Genomic DNA, 17,056 nt, shown 5'->3' on the forward strand with positions numbered 1-17,056 from the left:
CAGTGAGATCCTGTGTCAAATACAACAGCAAACCAGGGTGTGCGCATGTGAGAGAGAAGACATACCCGATTTTAGCTTCCCTGCAGCTGGCTGTCAGCGCCTGTCCTATGCACAGGGACCGAACTCTACTAGGCGTCTCGGCCTCACCTGCCTGCTGTAAATGCACCACAGAGTCTTAAAGTGAGAGCGCTGTAACAAAGGATTCTATAGACTTCTGGACGTTTCTCATACTTAAATATTTCCTTAAGATAAGTACTGAACTTTCTCTAGACTCACCAAATCATTTTCTATTACAGTTTCAAGGGGAAAAAAATTACTTACTATGAGGCAGAATCATTGAGCTGATATTCTCTGGATCTGCTGAAACAAGCCTGCACCCCACCATCTCGCCATAGCCGTTTAATCACGCCTGCGAGTTCTGAAGTCATGACTCCTTCTTCAGCACTGCCAGCTAAGACAAATAACTGTCTGGCATCATCCTAGGAAAACAATTAAGAGAGGGCACATGAGTTCCCACTTCTTTAAGACTACACGAGTGTCACTTCACACACACTCATGCACATATACACATACGTTAGATGTCATACCACCATCCTTCTGATGGACTCCCAATCCTCTCTCCTGATGACTCAAGAGTAATGCCTGGGTGGGAGTAGGGAATACTGGTCTGTGAGACACAGCATAAAGACAATGCAATAGATCTCCATGCTGTTAAAGTAAGCCCTGAATGAGGACTGGGAGCACGGCTCAGTGATCAAGCACATGCTATGCAAGCATGAGGACTGAGGTTGGATCCATGTAAAAGCTGGAGGCCACAGCACAAGTGAGCTACATCCTGTAACCTCAGTGCTGGGAAGCACAGAAAGAAGGATCCCTGGAGGTCATTGGCCTACCATTCTGGCCAAAATGGCATGCCCCGCATCTGGAGAGACACTGTCTCCAAACATAAGGTAGAAAATGGTAGAAGAAAACACCTGCAATCACCCTCCAGCCTCCCACACTCTATGCCCACACATATACGCACAGGTGTATATGTTCCCGAGACATGCGGGGTATAGCTCAGTGGTAGAGCATGTGCCTACCACTACATAGAAACAAAAAGATGTGCGCATTAAGAAGTGGAGTCTGAACATGACTCATGGACTACGACAAAGGTTGCCTGCTCCTTCCCCTTCACTGCAGAGAGCAGACAGGAAGGAGATGATTAAGGCCAAGTAACAGGAATCAAGCCCTCAAGGAAAATGTTAGGAAATCTAGGGAACACCACCAACATTCTCCAGCAGGAGAAAAGATAGCAGCAGAGAAAGACGATCATAATGTCCTAACCTTCAGACAGGAATTTTATTAGTTTGTAAGCCTTAAAAAAGGTGATATGAGAATTTTGATGGTTTAATTTATTTTACCCATTTCTATACACATGTAAAACTGAACACAGCAGGACAGTGGTGGCGCACATCTCTAATCCTAATACTCAGGGAGGCAGAGGCAAGTGGATCTCTAAATTCAATGTGTACAGACTGAGACAGGACAGCCAGGGTTACACAGAGAATCCCTGTTCCAAAACAACAACCAAACTGAACCCAGATCTCAAAGATTTCTCTATATAAATCTAGTATTTACAACCTTAAAAATTCCAAGTAACTATAAAGATGAAGTTTTTTTTAATCACATAATACATAAATAGAAAGTAAAGGGAGAAGAGATTATATATGTCTTTTGTTTGTTTTGTTTTTCTAGACAGTTTCTCTGTGTAACAGCTCTGTTGTGGAACTCACTTTATAGACCAGGCTGGCCTTGAACTCAGAGATCTGCCTGCCTCTACCTCCTGAGTGCTGGGATTAAAGTTGTGCGTCACTACCACCTGGGATGTTTATATCAACAAAAACAAAAACTAGCAAGCAAAAAGCACTGTGGAACACAGATGCAGTAACACTGACAATTTGTACACCTACCTAATCACCCACAAAATCACCACACTGCACTTAAACTAACTCTGTCGAACTCTACGTCCAGATTCTGTCCGATATTCACCTGGCAATACTGTAGATCTCTGTAACAATTTTCATGCACGATCTGGACTTCCTCTCTCGCTCTCGTTTCTCTTTTCGTGTGGTGTGGGAATACTGTATATATATGTGTACACACACACGTATGCACGATATACACTTCTTCTCTCGCTCTCGTTTCTTTTTTCGTGTGGTGTGGGAATACTGTATATATATGTGTGCACACACACCCACGTATGTGCATACAGGAGAGCCAGAGGAAGGGCTCAGATGTCTCTATCACCCTGCCTTATTCCCGTGAGACACGGTCTCTCACGGAACCTCAAGTTCGTCATTTAGCTAGACTGGCCAGCCAAAAAGCTTCCTGGATCTGCCTGTCTCTGCACCTAGTACAGGGGCAGCAAACAAGGAGGACCATGCGTGATTCCCTGCAACAATGGTACTAGGAGTTCCTTATGCTTACACAACAAGCACTCTTAGCCACTCAATCATCTTCTCAACCCCTCTTCTCTCTTTCAAAATAATAATGATGATGATGATAAATAAAAGAGCAAATGATTAAGAAATGTTTAAGCATTATACAAACTGTCAAACATTCTAAATAACAAGTAAGATTTTTTCCACATATGGTATACTACTTTATGTAACATCTGAAAACTACACAAGTCCTGAAATTTGAGCTATACTCAAGCAGGCATACAAATAATTAAGCACATGTATTTTTTTAATACCATGTTATTCCAATTTTAGAAACTTCAAAATACTATATACTGGTACTGTTCTGTTCTGAGAATGTTCTTTTTAGTTTGTTTGTTTGTTTGTTTGTTTGTTTGTTTGTTTGTTTGAGACAGGGTTTCTCTGTAGCTTTGGAGCCTGTCCTGGAACTAGCTCTTGTAGATCAGGCTGGCCTCGAACTCACAGATCTGCCTGTTTCTGCCTCCCGAGAGCTGGGAATAAAAGTGTGTGCCACCACTGCCTGGCCTCTAAGAATGTCCTTAAGGAACATTTTCCCCTTTCTACTTAATTGCTCACCAGCCCGCTCCAGCTTCCTGAAAATAAAGCCTTCTCTGTAGGCTTATAAAGTGCCTCTCCTGACAGCAAACCTTAAACAGATACGAAAGAGAACTGTACCATACTTGGCTCTATTCTTTTCACTCTCTTAACAACCATTAAAAACTAGAGGAATAAAAAAGATAAATATAAAGCCTTAGCTATGAGAGAAAAAGAGAAACTACGAAAGATTAAAACTTTAAAAGCTTATTTTAAAAGGACTTTGGATTAGGCTGAGCGGTCGCTGTAAAGACAGATGGCTCAGGAGTCCTGGGAGGGACTATGAAAGTCAGGTCTACCTGGCGACACAGGAGTATTACTGATATCAGCTGTGTCTGTGTGTGAACACAAGCATGTGTGTGGAGCAAAGGACAACCTCAGTACTGTTGCTAAGGAGCCTTGTTTGTTTGTTTGAGGCACCGTCTCTCTTTGGCCTGTGGCTCACTGATTCGGCTAGGCTGGCTGGCCAGAGAGCCCCCAGGATCCTCCTATCTCAGTCTCCCCAGCACTAGGGTTTTTTTTTTTTTGTTTTTTGCTTTTTTACTTTTTTTTTGGTTTTTTTCTAGACAGGGTTTCTCTGTGGCTTTGGAGCCTGTCCTGGAACTAGCTCTGTAGACCAGGCTGGTCTCGAACTCACAGAGATCCGCCTGCCTCTGCCTCCCGAGTGCTGCGATTAGAGGCGTGCGCCACCACCGCCCGGCGGCACTAGGGTTTTAAGTTCACACCAACAACACCTGCTTTTTGTGAGTTCTGGGGATCAAACTGAGGTCGTCACAGAGAGCAAGGATTTTACTGACTGAGCTCTCTCCCCAGGCCCTGATGACATCTGATGAAGGAAGTAAATGAAAGGGAGAGGAACGGTCAAGAGAAACAGAGGTGAACAAGTGATGGAAAGAAGTACGAGCTAAAGGAGCCGCCCCAGAAACCAAGAGGAATACCAGAAGAAAAGCCAAGAGAGACAAGAAAAATCAATAAACACAGTTCTGTCAGCTACAGAATACAACAAGTACTAGAGAGAAGTAGCTGGATAACATGAAGGAGAGAAAAGAACACGAAAGAGTCCAGTGCAAAGAAGAGAAGTCAACAAGAGATGAAGACTGGAAAGGGCTAAGATAGGAATAAAAACTTTACTTGAACTCTCCAATTTCCCTAAGAACAGAAAACTAGCCTGCACAGAAAGACCGCTGTGAATTTAAATCTAGCCTGAACTAGTGTGTAAGACACTGTCTCTAGGAACCAAAAATGCAGGCGTAGTAGTCAAGAGCATGCATGGCTCTTGCAGAGAACTGGAGTTAAGTCTCAGCACTCACATAAGTAGCTTCCAAGTGCCTGCAATTCCAGCTCCAGAAAACCAAACCCCTCTGGCCTCCAAGGGGATCCACACACATAGGGACATATCCATATCTAAACACACATAGACACATAATTTAAATAAAATTCAAAGAAAAAGAAAAGGGGGCAGAAAGCAGCCTCTGGGCTGAATGCTGTTCACTTACTCACCGAGCACTGCAGGCCCTTAGGACAATGCCCAGGAGGGAAGAAGAGGCCCTAAACTATGTCATATGACAAGGAAAGTCACTCACATTTTCCTTCCCCTCCTTTTTCGCCATTGACACTTAATCTAGGTCCTGTTCCCTTATTTCACCCCAAAGATATATCTACTCAACAACACATTGAAGCCACAATGGCCCTTTTAATATGTTCCCCTTCAACTTCCCACTGACCAAACATTAACTTGCACTTGATAAACTGAGCAGCTGGTAAGAGTCCCTAAGCTACTCGAACCATACAGTTTTGTCTTTCCAGGCAAAGCCCCCAAGTCTCCTCCACTTATTTTCCCATGGCACTTGAGTACTGTGTCATTGAACACAGCTGACATCCTCTGATGCACCCTGTATTCTCTAGCACTCTCCTGAGACTGAGCTGGTGACAATATAAAAGGTCTCCTGTCTTCATTTTGGCCCTTTCTCCACTGGCATCAAACACCCTACTTCACAAACTGCCTTCAAAGTCTACTAAATATATTATTATTATCATTAACTGACTTAAATTCCAATGTGTGTAAAGCAATAAAGAATTATATTTGAGTAAGTAATAACCCAGAGTTCAATGTAAGATAGTGACAAAACATTTTTTTGAATACCTGAAATCACTTTTAAAATTGGAGAGCTTGTGTTTATGGTCTTACAGAATTTACCCTTGACCCCTATAGTTTTGAAAGCAGGGACAAATACATAATCTGTCTTCTAGAGTCTATAGTTACTATCATCAACTACGATAAAATAAAGGTCCGTGGTACTGTGACAGAAGCGACTGAGTAGAGCCCACCGAGACCTACACTCTATCGACAGAATCCCACTCCCAGGCTCTGCTTGCAGCGGTAATTTACTATCTATTGAGTCAGACAGTCAGCACATCAAAAACAAGCACACAGTATTCGCACCATCTTATCTTCTTCTTGTTCCCTAAAACATGACACAAATTTGGCTTAACTGCATCTACAGAAGAGCAGCAACTGAAGAGGAAATGAGAAATACTTACTGCTCTGGCAGCTTCCCCAAAATCAATCTTTAACCGTCCCATGGCTCTTATGATCGCAATGATGGACTGAATAGTATTGCTGTAGACAACTACTTTGTACTGTTTACATTCGTCCTCTGAATAGCCATCCTCATGAATGATTCTTCAAAAGGAAGAAAACCGCAAGTCAATACCATGAATGGAAAATGAAAACATTATGAACTTTCTATGAAGAGGGTAAATTCAGTCTTGCAGGCCCTATGTGAACTTACTTCATCTGTTTCACAATGGTACTTTTACCAGATTCTCCAGCACCTGAAAAAGAAAAATAGATTTTTAATTTCTTTGTACTCAAACAAAGGTATGGAATAATATGACTGGTAAGTCTAGGTTAATGGAAAATACAGGTCCTGTGAAATTTTGTGAGCTTTCATGTTTATCAGGATAACTGAGTTCCTCAGTGAGAGCACTTCGCTTTCTTTACATTGGTATCATTTCTGCAAAACAGACATTACTCAAAGATAGCAACACATATCTTTTTAGCAGCATCATAAAGTATGAAATACTCAATGAACACAGGCAAAAGAGCAATTGTGAATTTGTGGCTTATGGCCTATTCATAGTTATTAATTCTATGACTGGCCAATGGACCTGAGGAATGTTCCAGAAGTGATCCTTCCAGTCACAGGGCTAGAAAGGTTCCAAACAGCTGAACCTGTATTGCCTCTACTGTTCGTGATACAGCTAGCTCCTCTTCCGGGAAGGATTGTACCGCCCTCCTTAGCTAACTGGAATCACTTAAGCTAAAGATCAAAGGTCAAGTAAACTTCCAAACCTTGACATCTGCCTGCTAGATCTTCTCTAGTCAATAATTCTTCCATCTTCCAAAATGCTCTTAAAACGCTACCACATCTCTCCAACATCAAATGCTAATTCTGACAACCCTGACCATCCGTTTTAGACAAAGGCCATCAGAGAACATTAACTCATTTTCCTACAACCAATCTACTAATCTACCTCTAGCTCCACTAACATTCTCTAGCTCCATCGACAGATGAGCTGTCTCTTCGACGTCCTCACTGCTGTGCTTATGTATTTATCGCCTTCGCTTCACCTCACCCGTGGCTGCTGAGACGTCCAGTATCACTGCTCTCTCCTTACTATGTCAGCCTCAGCATATAAACTGTTGAACTGCCGTTATACACACCGCCCCATCAATCTTTGACACCCCACACACTCATTTTCCTCTAGCTACTCCTTCACTTTCCCTGTGCCTCTGAAAGATCTACTCATTATGGGGGTGGAGAGGGAGCAACACACACAGAACATATGTGGAGGGCAACAAGCAGCCTGCAGGAGTGAGTTCTCTCCCTCCACTGAGGGGCCCAGGACTGCAAAGCAAGCAACTCTACCTACTGAGTTGCCCCTCTTTATGTTTCTTTGTAGCAAAATTTCCCTAGTGTGTCGTCCACACTTCCAATTAAATACCTCCAATTCATCCCCATCACTACTGAAACCATTTCTCAAGGTCTCCAAGCCACTGGCACCTTTGACAAGCTGAGTGGTCATTTCTAGTCCTTATTCTGCCTTTCAAATCTGCTTTTTCCACGTTAATCCTTGTCTTTTTCTTTATCTATACTAATGCTCTAACTTTCCTAATTTGGTGGTTTAAGCACTATTCATGAATAAAATAAACCCCCAAAGAGTAAATGTATCAGGATGTTCTATGTACTTTGCTACCATTAACTCATTCAATCCTCACCCCTCTGTAAGGTAGACACTATTACCCTCATTTTATAATGAGATAAATGAAGCAGGAAGGGCGGGGAAATTGTCCACAGTTATATCTGGTGGCAAAATAGACATTTCCACTTAGTTTAGCTTCAAAGCTGGCATGTGCTAGATTCCCAAAGACCTTCAATCTTACTTTCCAAACGCGGCTTCAAAGTCATTACCTACCGGATATATCACAGTAGATGTCCCGTAAGCATCTCAAACTTAATGCCCAATACTGACCGAGTTACTCATTCCCCACTTCCACCTCAAGCAAGCCTGTTCTTCCTTTAGTCTTTTCATCTCAGTAAAAGGCACTAACATTTAACTAACATGCTAAGGTCAAAACTGGTAAGTGACATAGAAGGAACAGTGTTAATACATGTTAAATATTACTAAAATTTTGTGTGTTTTTGTTTTGTTTTGTATGTGTAGTTTTTCAAGATAGGGTTTCTCTGTGTAATAGTCCTGGCTGTCCTGGAACTCTGTGGACCAGGCTAGCCTTGAACTCTGTGAGGCTAGCCTTGAACTCTGCCTGCTTCTACCTCCCGAGTGCTCAGATTAAAGGTGTGCACCACTACCACCATAAAAAATTTAGTGTTAAAAATACACTGGAAACCACAGCCTACCTAATTCCTAGCAAAGCTTTTGTCAATTTTTTTTTTTAATTTTTAAGATAGGTCTAGCAGTTGGGCAGTGGTGGCATAAGCCTTTAAACCCAGCGTTTGGGAGGTAGAGGCAGGTGTATCTTGTGAGTTGGAGGCCAGCCTGGACTACAAAGGGAGTTCCAGGACAGAGAAATCCTGTCTACAAAAATGAAAACAAACAACAAAAAAGATAGGGTCTAGCTATGTAGCCCTGGAAGTCTGAGAATTCTATGTATAGCAAGGTAGCCTTGTACTTATAAGGATCCTCTTCTTTCTGCCACCCAATAGCCCAAGGGCTGGAATCACAAGCATACAGCACTCCTGTCTGGATTATGTCGCAACACTGACTAGAGTTGTCTCGTGGCCTCTATTTACACTCAAATTACAACGTGTGGGCAATAAGGTCCAATATACTCTGCTCCCTGCCGATCTCCTCACCCTCATTTCTCCACTCTGTCCTCAACGCTCTTGTCAGGCCAGCTTCTTCGGGTTTCCTCTAACACGCAAAACTGGTTCTCACCAGGCTAGATCTGACTCACGGTTTGCACATCTGCTGTTCCATCTGATTGAAATAATTTTTGCAAGATTTTCTTCTTCACTCACATTTCTGCTCCCTCTGAACAATTCCTGACGAAATCACCCGAAGACCTCCTCCCCACACTGTATACTCCTTCACAGCATGGATTTTCACAGCAGACTTACTTTTCTCATCTCCCCACTAAAACAAAAGCTCTGCCAGACTGTTCTTCCCTGTGTTCCCAGGGGCCCCAACTGGGCCCGATAGCAATTAGTCAAATAATTAATCAAATAAATATTGAACAAATGTGCTTTTTTTTTTCCTTCTGGTTTTTCAACACAGGGTTTCTCTCTATAACAGCCTGTCCTGGAACTCAATTTGGAGATCAGGCTGGACTTGAACTCACAGGGATCCAATTGCCTCTCCTTCCTGAGTGCTAGGATTAAAGGCCTGCACCACTATGCCCAGCACAAATGTACATTTAATGTGCATGATAATGCACTAAATATTTCTTCATTTTATCAACAAAAAATTTAAGTTAAAATAGCATTTGAAGATAAAAACCAAAAATAACTACACTCTTGCAGAATCAAGAAGTTTTTGTATGGGGCAGAGAGATGGTTTAGTGGTTAAGAAACTGCTCTTCCAAATGACACACATTCAATTCCCAGCACCCACATGGCAGCTCACAACTATATGTAACTCCAGTTCAGGGGATCTGGCACCTTCATATAGACATACATACAGGCAAAACCTTAATGTACATAAAAAAATGAATAAATCTTCAAAAAATGTTATTACTGTTATTACTACAATATTCAAGTAGCACAGTGTCTTATGACACTGTCAAAATACAAATTTCACTATGCATACCTAGAAAAACTTTTCAGTTCTAGGGAAAAATCAGAAATACATGCTACATGTTTTTTAAATCGTTAAATTCAGAATTCCAGACCATGTGAGCTTTTGTGTAATGAGGTACTAAATGCTCTCCTTTCAATACTGAAAATGGTATACCTATGCTCATGTCAGATTATTTTGAAAGGGATTATAAATGAATCTGTTAATAACACCACTAATATTTACCCATCTCACTAGGTTCTACTCTATGAAAGAGGATCTCCCCCCCCCTCTCTCTCTCTCACACACACACACACACACACACACACACACACACACACACACCTGCCTCCCTCTATGCTGTCCTACATTTATTTCTCAAAGGTTCCCTAGAGAATGTCATTTTGGGAGCTGGAAATACAACTCAGTGGAAGGACACCTGCCTGGCATGTACAAGGCCCTGTTCATTCCCTGGGTTGCAGAAAGAAGGAAAAAAAAAATGTGTGCTTGCCCTTCCTTTTATTATTACTCTGTGTATTTCTTCCCTAGCTTTTATTAAGCGTTCAGTCCGTCTCATAAATGAAGGCAACTCTTATTGCCCACAGGATTTGTTTTCAGTGTATGTTACTGGGCATTTGCTATACACAAAGAGTGAATCACATTTTGTATCACAAGGCCTACTTAGCCCATTCAGCTTGTAGACTCATGCAAAATTCCACCATTTTGTCCATCTTCCAAATACACTCTGAAATCTGAGTCACTTGGAATCCACTCACTATTCTAGACGTCTTACTTAGGGGGTTTCTATTGCTGTGATAAAACATCAGGACCCAAAGCAACTTGGGAAGAAGCGAGTTTATTTCATCTTACAAATCTCAGAGCACACGCCATCACTGAGGGAAGTCAGGGCAGGAAACCGAAGGCAGGAGCTGATGCAGACAAAAGCATGGAGGGGTTCTGCTTACTGGCGTGCTCCTCATGACTTGCTCAGTCTGCTTTTTTATAGAAGCCAGGACCTCCAGCTCAGGGAAGGCACCACACACAATGGGCTGAGCCCTCCCCCATGATCACTAATTAAGAAAATGTCCTGTTGGGCAGTGGGGGCATACACTAAGGAGGCAGAGGCAAGTGAATCTCTATGAGTTCGAGGTTCAAGGCCATATCTACAGATCAAGTCCCAGGACAGTCAAGGCTACACATAGAATCCCTGTCTTAAAAAAATTAAATAAATAAATAAATAAATCCTACTGGCATACCTACAGCTGGATCTTATGGAGGCATTTTCTTAATTGAAACTCCTCTTTCCAAGCTTGTAACAAGTAAGCATAAAATCAGTCAACACAGTAGCTTACCAAGGTGTAAAATAATTTTCTCTCTCCTTAAGTAATTCTCAAATTATTTAAATATCTCTTACTCTTCACGTATCTGAGCCTAATACTGTGTCTATTATATTTCTCAAAGCTCCCGCGTCTTCACCATTCCAAACAGCACCACTGCACAAATCACCAGCCAGTGACTCTCCCAGTTCTCCAGCTCCTCCTCTGACTCTGGCCTCCAGCTTCACCTGAGGTACACCTGAGGTACACCTGAGGTACACCTGAGGTCCATCACCAGGCGGTACACCTGGGGTCCATCACCAGGCGGTACACCTGGGGTCCATCACCAGGCGGTACACCTGAGGTACATCACCAGGCGGCAAGCTCTCTTCCACAGCATGTCCCTCTGCGGTTTTGCCCACCATGTTCCACACACTGTACTTCCCTTGCCAACTACATATGACGTTTGGACTTCTAATTTTACCTATATTTTATCCTATATTACTTCAAAAATAGTAAGTTTAAAGGAATACTGACTTGCTATAGACTACGGCAGAGAAAAAACTACGGCGTGGAGTAGGGGAAACTGAAGATGACCCTACAGACAATAAGAATGGGAACCATGGAGGGGAGAGTCTAAGGGAGAGAGTTGGGAGGGTCACTCCATATAGTCCCTCTTTCTTTCATCTAACTAAGGCCAGTCCAACAAAGAAGGTCCTAAATGTCCTGTGTTCTGTTCTGCTCACATGCCATAAAACAGGATGGAAGAACAGTCAACAGAAAATGCTCTGGGCAGTGCCTGGTCCACAGTACTGCTCAGTGACCGTTAGCCAGCCACTGTTTGTAAAACTGCCCTTGCTGCTGAGAATATTACCAAGTGATGTCAGGGCCTCAAAGGACTTTACTTTCTAAAAACTACTTTGATATTGATGTTGGTGCAAATTCCTAACAGAAAGGGCAGTTGTATTCAACAGTTGTCTCAAAGTAATAAAACTCTAAATGGATATGGATTCACACTTATCTAAAAAACAAACAAACATGCAAGCTAACAGCTCTAGCAAACTACAGCAATGTAAGCGTCACTCTCTCCACCCCACCCTGAGGAACAAAGACTCTCTTCCTTGGGTTTGTCTGCGGTCCTGGCTGCCATCCCCTCTCGCACGCTTCACCCATCTTGGTCTCAGAACTTTTCCTCCAAGTGTCCCCACAGGTCTAAGCCATTGCAGAGGCTTTCCAGTGGTACCAGAGACACCTTTTTCTTTTAAACACTTGTTTCTATAAAGAAATCTTGAAATTCCTAGCAACTCCACGTTATAACTAGAGCATAGTCTGGGCAGCTGGGCCCCAGACTGACACCACTCGTGAACAACCTTCTAGCAGTGCCGGACCAAGACTCTCTCCTTAGACTTCTATTGATATATACATGAGCAAAAAATAAATTCTGCTACTTTCTATCTTAATTTCCTAGCTGGTGCCACCATATAGTAATAAACTCAACGGGACAGTAAATTTCAGTGCTACTGTGCCAAGTGTGCAGCTATGTGACCTCGGGTAAGTTACCTGACTACAAAGTCTGCCTCCTTATCTATAAAGAATGAAGAGCTTTGGCCTAGATGGACTACAGTTACAACCAAAGCTAACTGATCTCTTATTCTATACAAGACTCAAATCAAAACCACAAATGCACGCCATCCTAACAACTCAACAATTTAAAACAACTACCATATTACAGGTATTAGTCTATCACCAGGCCTGCGGGAAGCACCTGTGTGAGGGAGCAGAGTCACTGGACATGCCAACTTCCATGTTCATCTGGCAGAGTACTCGCGTTTACACTGCTGTACGGACGCAATGGGGGTGTGGGCTGAGGGTTGGGAGAGCACAGAGAAGGGAGGGAAGATGGGAGGCAAATGATGAATTGCTACTACCAGAGATGAGAAGAGCACAAACCATGCTACTTCCAACAGGGACAGTGTTTTCATGGATTCTCTCCTTCTACCATGTGGGTCCTGGGAACCAAACTCAGATCACAGGTGGGCAACAAGCACCATCTTGTCGGCTTCATGACTCACTGTTTAAGATTTATGCATGTGAGTGTATGTCTGTGTGGGGTATGTTATATGTACGTGCACACAGGGACCTTGAGACCAGAAGAGGACTTAAGGCCCTTCAAGCTGTGGTTATTGGTGGCTGAACCTCCTGACTGGGGTGCTAAGAACCAGACTGTGGTCTGTGTAAGAAGAAGGCTCTTACAGACTCAGTAATCTCAGGCCACCCTCCACTCCCCACCCCGACCTCATGATTTTTTTTTTAACAACAGTAAAAATTTAGATCAAGGGGCTGGAGAGATGGTTCAGTGGTTAAGAGCATTGCCTGCTCTTCCAAAGGTCCTGAGTTCAATTCCCAGCAACCACATGGTGGCTCACAACCATCTGTAATGAGGTCTGATGCCCTCTTCTGGCCTTCAGACATACACGCAGAAAGAATATTGTATACATAATAAATAAATATTTAAAAAAAATTTAGATCAACATTAAGAATATTTCACACAAAATGCTTTTCAACACATTATACTTATTACAAAATCCAGTTGCTGCTTCCTTTCTCTTTCTTTTTTTGGGGGGTGAGGGTGGGGGTGGAGACAGGGTCTCAGACTTCAATTCATGATCCTCCTACTTCGGGGGCTCGATATTGGAACTGCTTAACTCATCCAATGGTTAGAAGAGGGGGCTTGAGATTGCTCATTGGTTATGAGTGAGCACTTGCCGCCCTTGTTAAGGACCCAGGTTTGGTTCCCAACACCTATACTGACTGGGTGGATGATCACAATCATCTGGAACTCTAGCTCCAAGGGATATCCTCTTCTGACCTCCACTGGTACCTACATACATGTGGTGTACACGTGTACACACACACACACACACACACACACACACTCAAAGACACACAGATACATAAAAAAATAATCTTTTTCAGAAGAGGGCTGGAGAGATAGATCAGTGAGCAAAAGCACTAACACCAAGCTGAACCGGAGTTCAAGTTCCAAGACCCGTGTGATGGAAGGGGAGAACAACTCCCTCAATTTGTCCTCGAACTTCCACACAGACACGCACGCACACACAAACAAATAAGCAAATTAAGGATACACGCAAATAAAGGAAGGAAGGAAGGAAGGAAGGAAGGAAGGAAGGAAGGAAGGAAGGACGGACGGACGAGGGTACAATAAAAACTGATTGGACAGATGACTCAAAGGTTAAGAGCATAGGCTGTTCTTTCAGAGAACCCAGGTTCAATTAGCAGCACCCACATGATGGCTCACAACTGTCCATACCTCCAGTCCAAGAGGACCTGATACCCTCTTTTGGCCTTCAAGCGTTGTATGAATGTGGTATACCTATATACATGCAGGCAAAACACATAAAGATACATCTTTTCTTAATGTCATAAAACTGAAAAATAAGTAAACAAAAGGTTAGAAGAGTTACGAAGGAAAAATGTCTCTGCAAACACACAAAAAAACTGTTCTTCATTTCTATTTAACAAATGCCTCCTGCATGCCTGGAACTGCTGGACAGGGAGGCGTCACGTGCAACTCAGTTCTGGAATCTGGTCTGGTGGGAGACGTCAGAGGGAAGGGTTTCCTTGTGAAGCTACAACACTCCTTGGTCTAAAGTATGAACAGAGCTTTTTACCTCAGGCCTCTAAGCACCCAAGCCTCCCCAAAGGCCTACTGAAGGCCATCTTCAGTCCTTGCTGAGGCCTTTGCTGAGTTCTGCCAGGCACAGCAATGACTTCCAGGGTGGCTGGAAATGGTTCCTCCTGTGAGTATCAGTCCTAGTGTCTGAATTAACTCTGGCTGTTCCTCTCACCCCTCACGGCATTTCCTCTGGCTGGCTGCACGGCTCTAAGCATCTTCCCTGCTCCTAGTCTGCCTTGGCATGAGTTGTTCATTGATTTTCTTGGTTTTGATTAGTACAATTCTGAAACCCTTTTCAGAATAACCTGAAATGTTTCCATGCTTGTTTATCTAACCAGGATTACCCTGGCCCCACAGGACACTGTAACACAAGTACTTGGCCAATTTTTTTTTTTAAGTAATTGAGTTTGTGCCTGTTTAGAACTCTACCAGCCCTAAACTCAAGAGTAAAATCCTTAGAAGTACAAACAGTGCCTTCTTTCTGTGGCCCACTCCTCCAAACCCAGCGCACAATCTAGGGCAGAGGAGACACTGAGCAATTAGTTTTGGGATGAATGACTTAGTGTCTATGATATTCAGTGGTTGCCCAATCACTTCTGTAACTGCTACTCGCAATGGACGGACTTTCAATGTGGGCAGTTAACAGGGAGATTTCCACTCCTCTGCTCTCTTGACTCGGCCCCACACCCCCACTCCTGACTATGCTTTCAACTCTCATCCTATGACGAAAATGACGATAAATTTGGGCTCAGTGCTTGCCACACTTCCCTCCACCCTGCTCTCCTGGATCCTTCTGCACCCACTCTTGTGTTCCAATGGAATAATTGGCTACAAATCTGTCCAGCCACTGCAATTCTAACTCTTGAGGGTGTAAGCAGTCAACACTCACAAGTATCTGTCCAGTGGATGAACAAATAAAACAGGGCAGTAAATTTGCAATTAAGGCAGAGATCACTGGTCTTTTTTTTTTTTTTTGAAAAAGTTAGCCATCATCAAAAAGACTTAAAGGATATTATGAGAAACAACTTTATAAAACATTAATGGTCATCCAATTTTTCACCAAAGTTTTAAAACCACACATTGGAAAAAGCCTTTCCAACAAATGGTGCTTAGAAAACTGGATATCCACAAGTAAAAACTGCAGCTCGGTCCTAGTCTCCCCTGTGTAAAAACCAGTTTGGAAATGGACCAGAGCCTTAAGCAAAGACCTGAACTCCAAACTGCTATCAATAGCATAAGGACAAACCTTCAGCACCCAGGCATAAAGGACTTGGAAGGACGACAATAGCCCAGGGCTGTAAAAGTGAAAAATGGGAGAATGTTTGCCCCTGGACACCTAACAGAATATTCATATGTACAACCTATAAAGAACTCACAAAACTAAATGCCCTAAAACTGATCAATGAACATGAAAATGAGTTGGACAAACAGTTCTCAAAAGAAGAAATACAAATAGCTAATAAGTACAGTATATGAAAGATGTCTCCCTAGCCATTAGGAACATGCAAATTGATATTACATTGAGATTCACAGCCCACTCCAGTCAGAATGGCTATCATGAAGAAAACAACAAAAAATGCTGGTAAGGATGTGGGGAAGAGAAGCCCTTAGATGATGCTGGTGAGATGTAAACTAGTGTAACTACCATGTAAATGAGTGTGGCATTTCTCAAACAGCTGAAAATAGAACTGCCATGATCCAGCCCCAGCACGCCTGCGTGTGTAACCAAAGAAATGTAAACCAGCACGCCAGAGGTACTTGCACTCCATGTTTACTGCTGTGCTAGCCACAGGAACCAGCGTGTGGAAACAGCCTAAATCCCATCAAAAGGTGAATGGATGAAGAAAACTGTACAAATTGTGCATAGATACACAATGGTGTTTTATTCTCAGCCATAAAGAATGTGAAATGACATCATCATCCAGAAAACAAGTGGGACTAGAGAGCATCATGTTGAGTGCAATGAGCCAGACTTGAAGGACAAATGTGTACAGACATATGTACAGACATCGGCCACTGCCAATTTTGGGGTAGGCAGGTATCCCCAAATTCTACCACGCATGTGTACACACATACACACATACTACCCTAATTAGTATATTCCTAACAAGACAGTATATGGTTTATTGAGTTTCACATCTTTTACCAAGAACATGGATATGATCCTACAAAAACCATAAAACAGAATACTACTCAAAGCTCAGAGGGTAAAGCACTTGTCTAGCCAAGCAAGGTCTTAGGCTTTTGATCACCAGCACTGTAAGTCAAATAAAGCCAATCAATAAATAAAAATAAAAGGGACTGGGGATGTAGTTCAGTCGGTACAGTGCTTGCCTATCAGGCAAAGCCCTGAGTTTAACCCCTGGTATTGTATAAACTGGATGGCAGCACACATTTATAAACCCAGCGCTTGGGAGGTCAAGGATCAGGAGTCCAAGGTCATCTTCAGTGACACAGGAAATCCAAGGCCAGCCTGGGATACTTACAGACACACACACAGGGAATAAAGCAGATTTTTTAAAAATAGAAAGGTCAATTAACTTATACCCATAAATCACTGAAGGAAGACACTGGTCGACTAGGGATTTGAGTTTAAAAAAAAAAAATACCTCAGCCGGGCGGTGATGGCACACGCCTTTAATCCCAGGACTTGGGAGGCAGAGGCAGGCGGATCTCTGTGAGTTCGAGAC

General features: G+C 42.8%; 1 protein-coding gene across 1 annotated transcript in view; it reads right to left on the reverse strand.

The window, feature by feature from the left end:
* Gnai3 (G protein subunit alpha i3) overlaps positions 1–17,056 on the reverse strand; it is a 39,133-nt gene that overhangs the window by 10,893 nt on the left and 11,184 nt on the right. The window contains exons 2-4 of the mRNA XM_005367879.3: positions 5,849–5,891; positions 5,598–5,739; positions 322–479 (exon numbers count right to left, since the gene is read on the reverse strand). Of these exons, the coding sequence (XP_005367936.1) occupies positions 322–479; positions 5,598–5,739; positions 5,849–5,891 (343 nt within the window). The remainder of the gene's footprint in view (positions 1–321; positions 480–5,597; positions 5,740–5,848; positions 5,892–17,056) is intronic.

Source organism: Microtus ochrogaster, unplaced genomic scaffold (assembly GCF_000317375.1).
Source record: "Microtus ochrogaster isolate Prairie Vole_2 unplaced genomic scaffold, MicOch1.0 UNK25, whole genome shotgun sequence".
NCBI lineage: Eukaryota > Metazoa > Chordata > Mammalia > Rodentia > Cricetidae > Microtus > Microtus ochrogaster.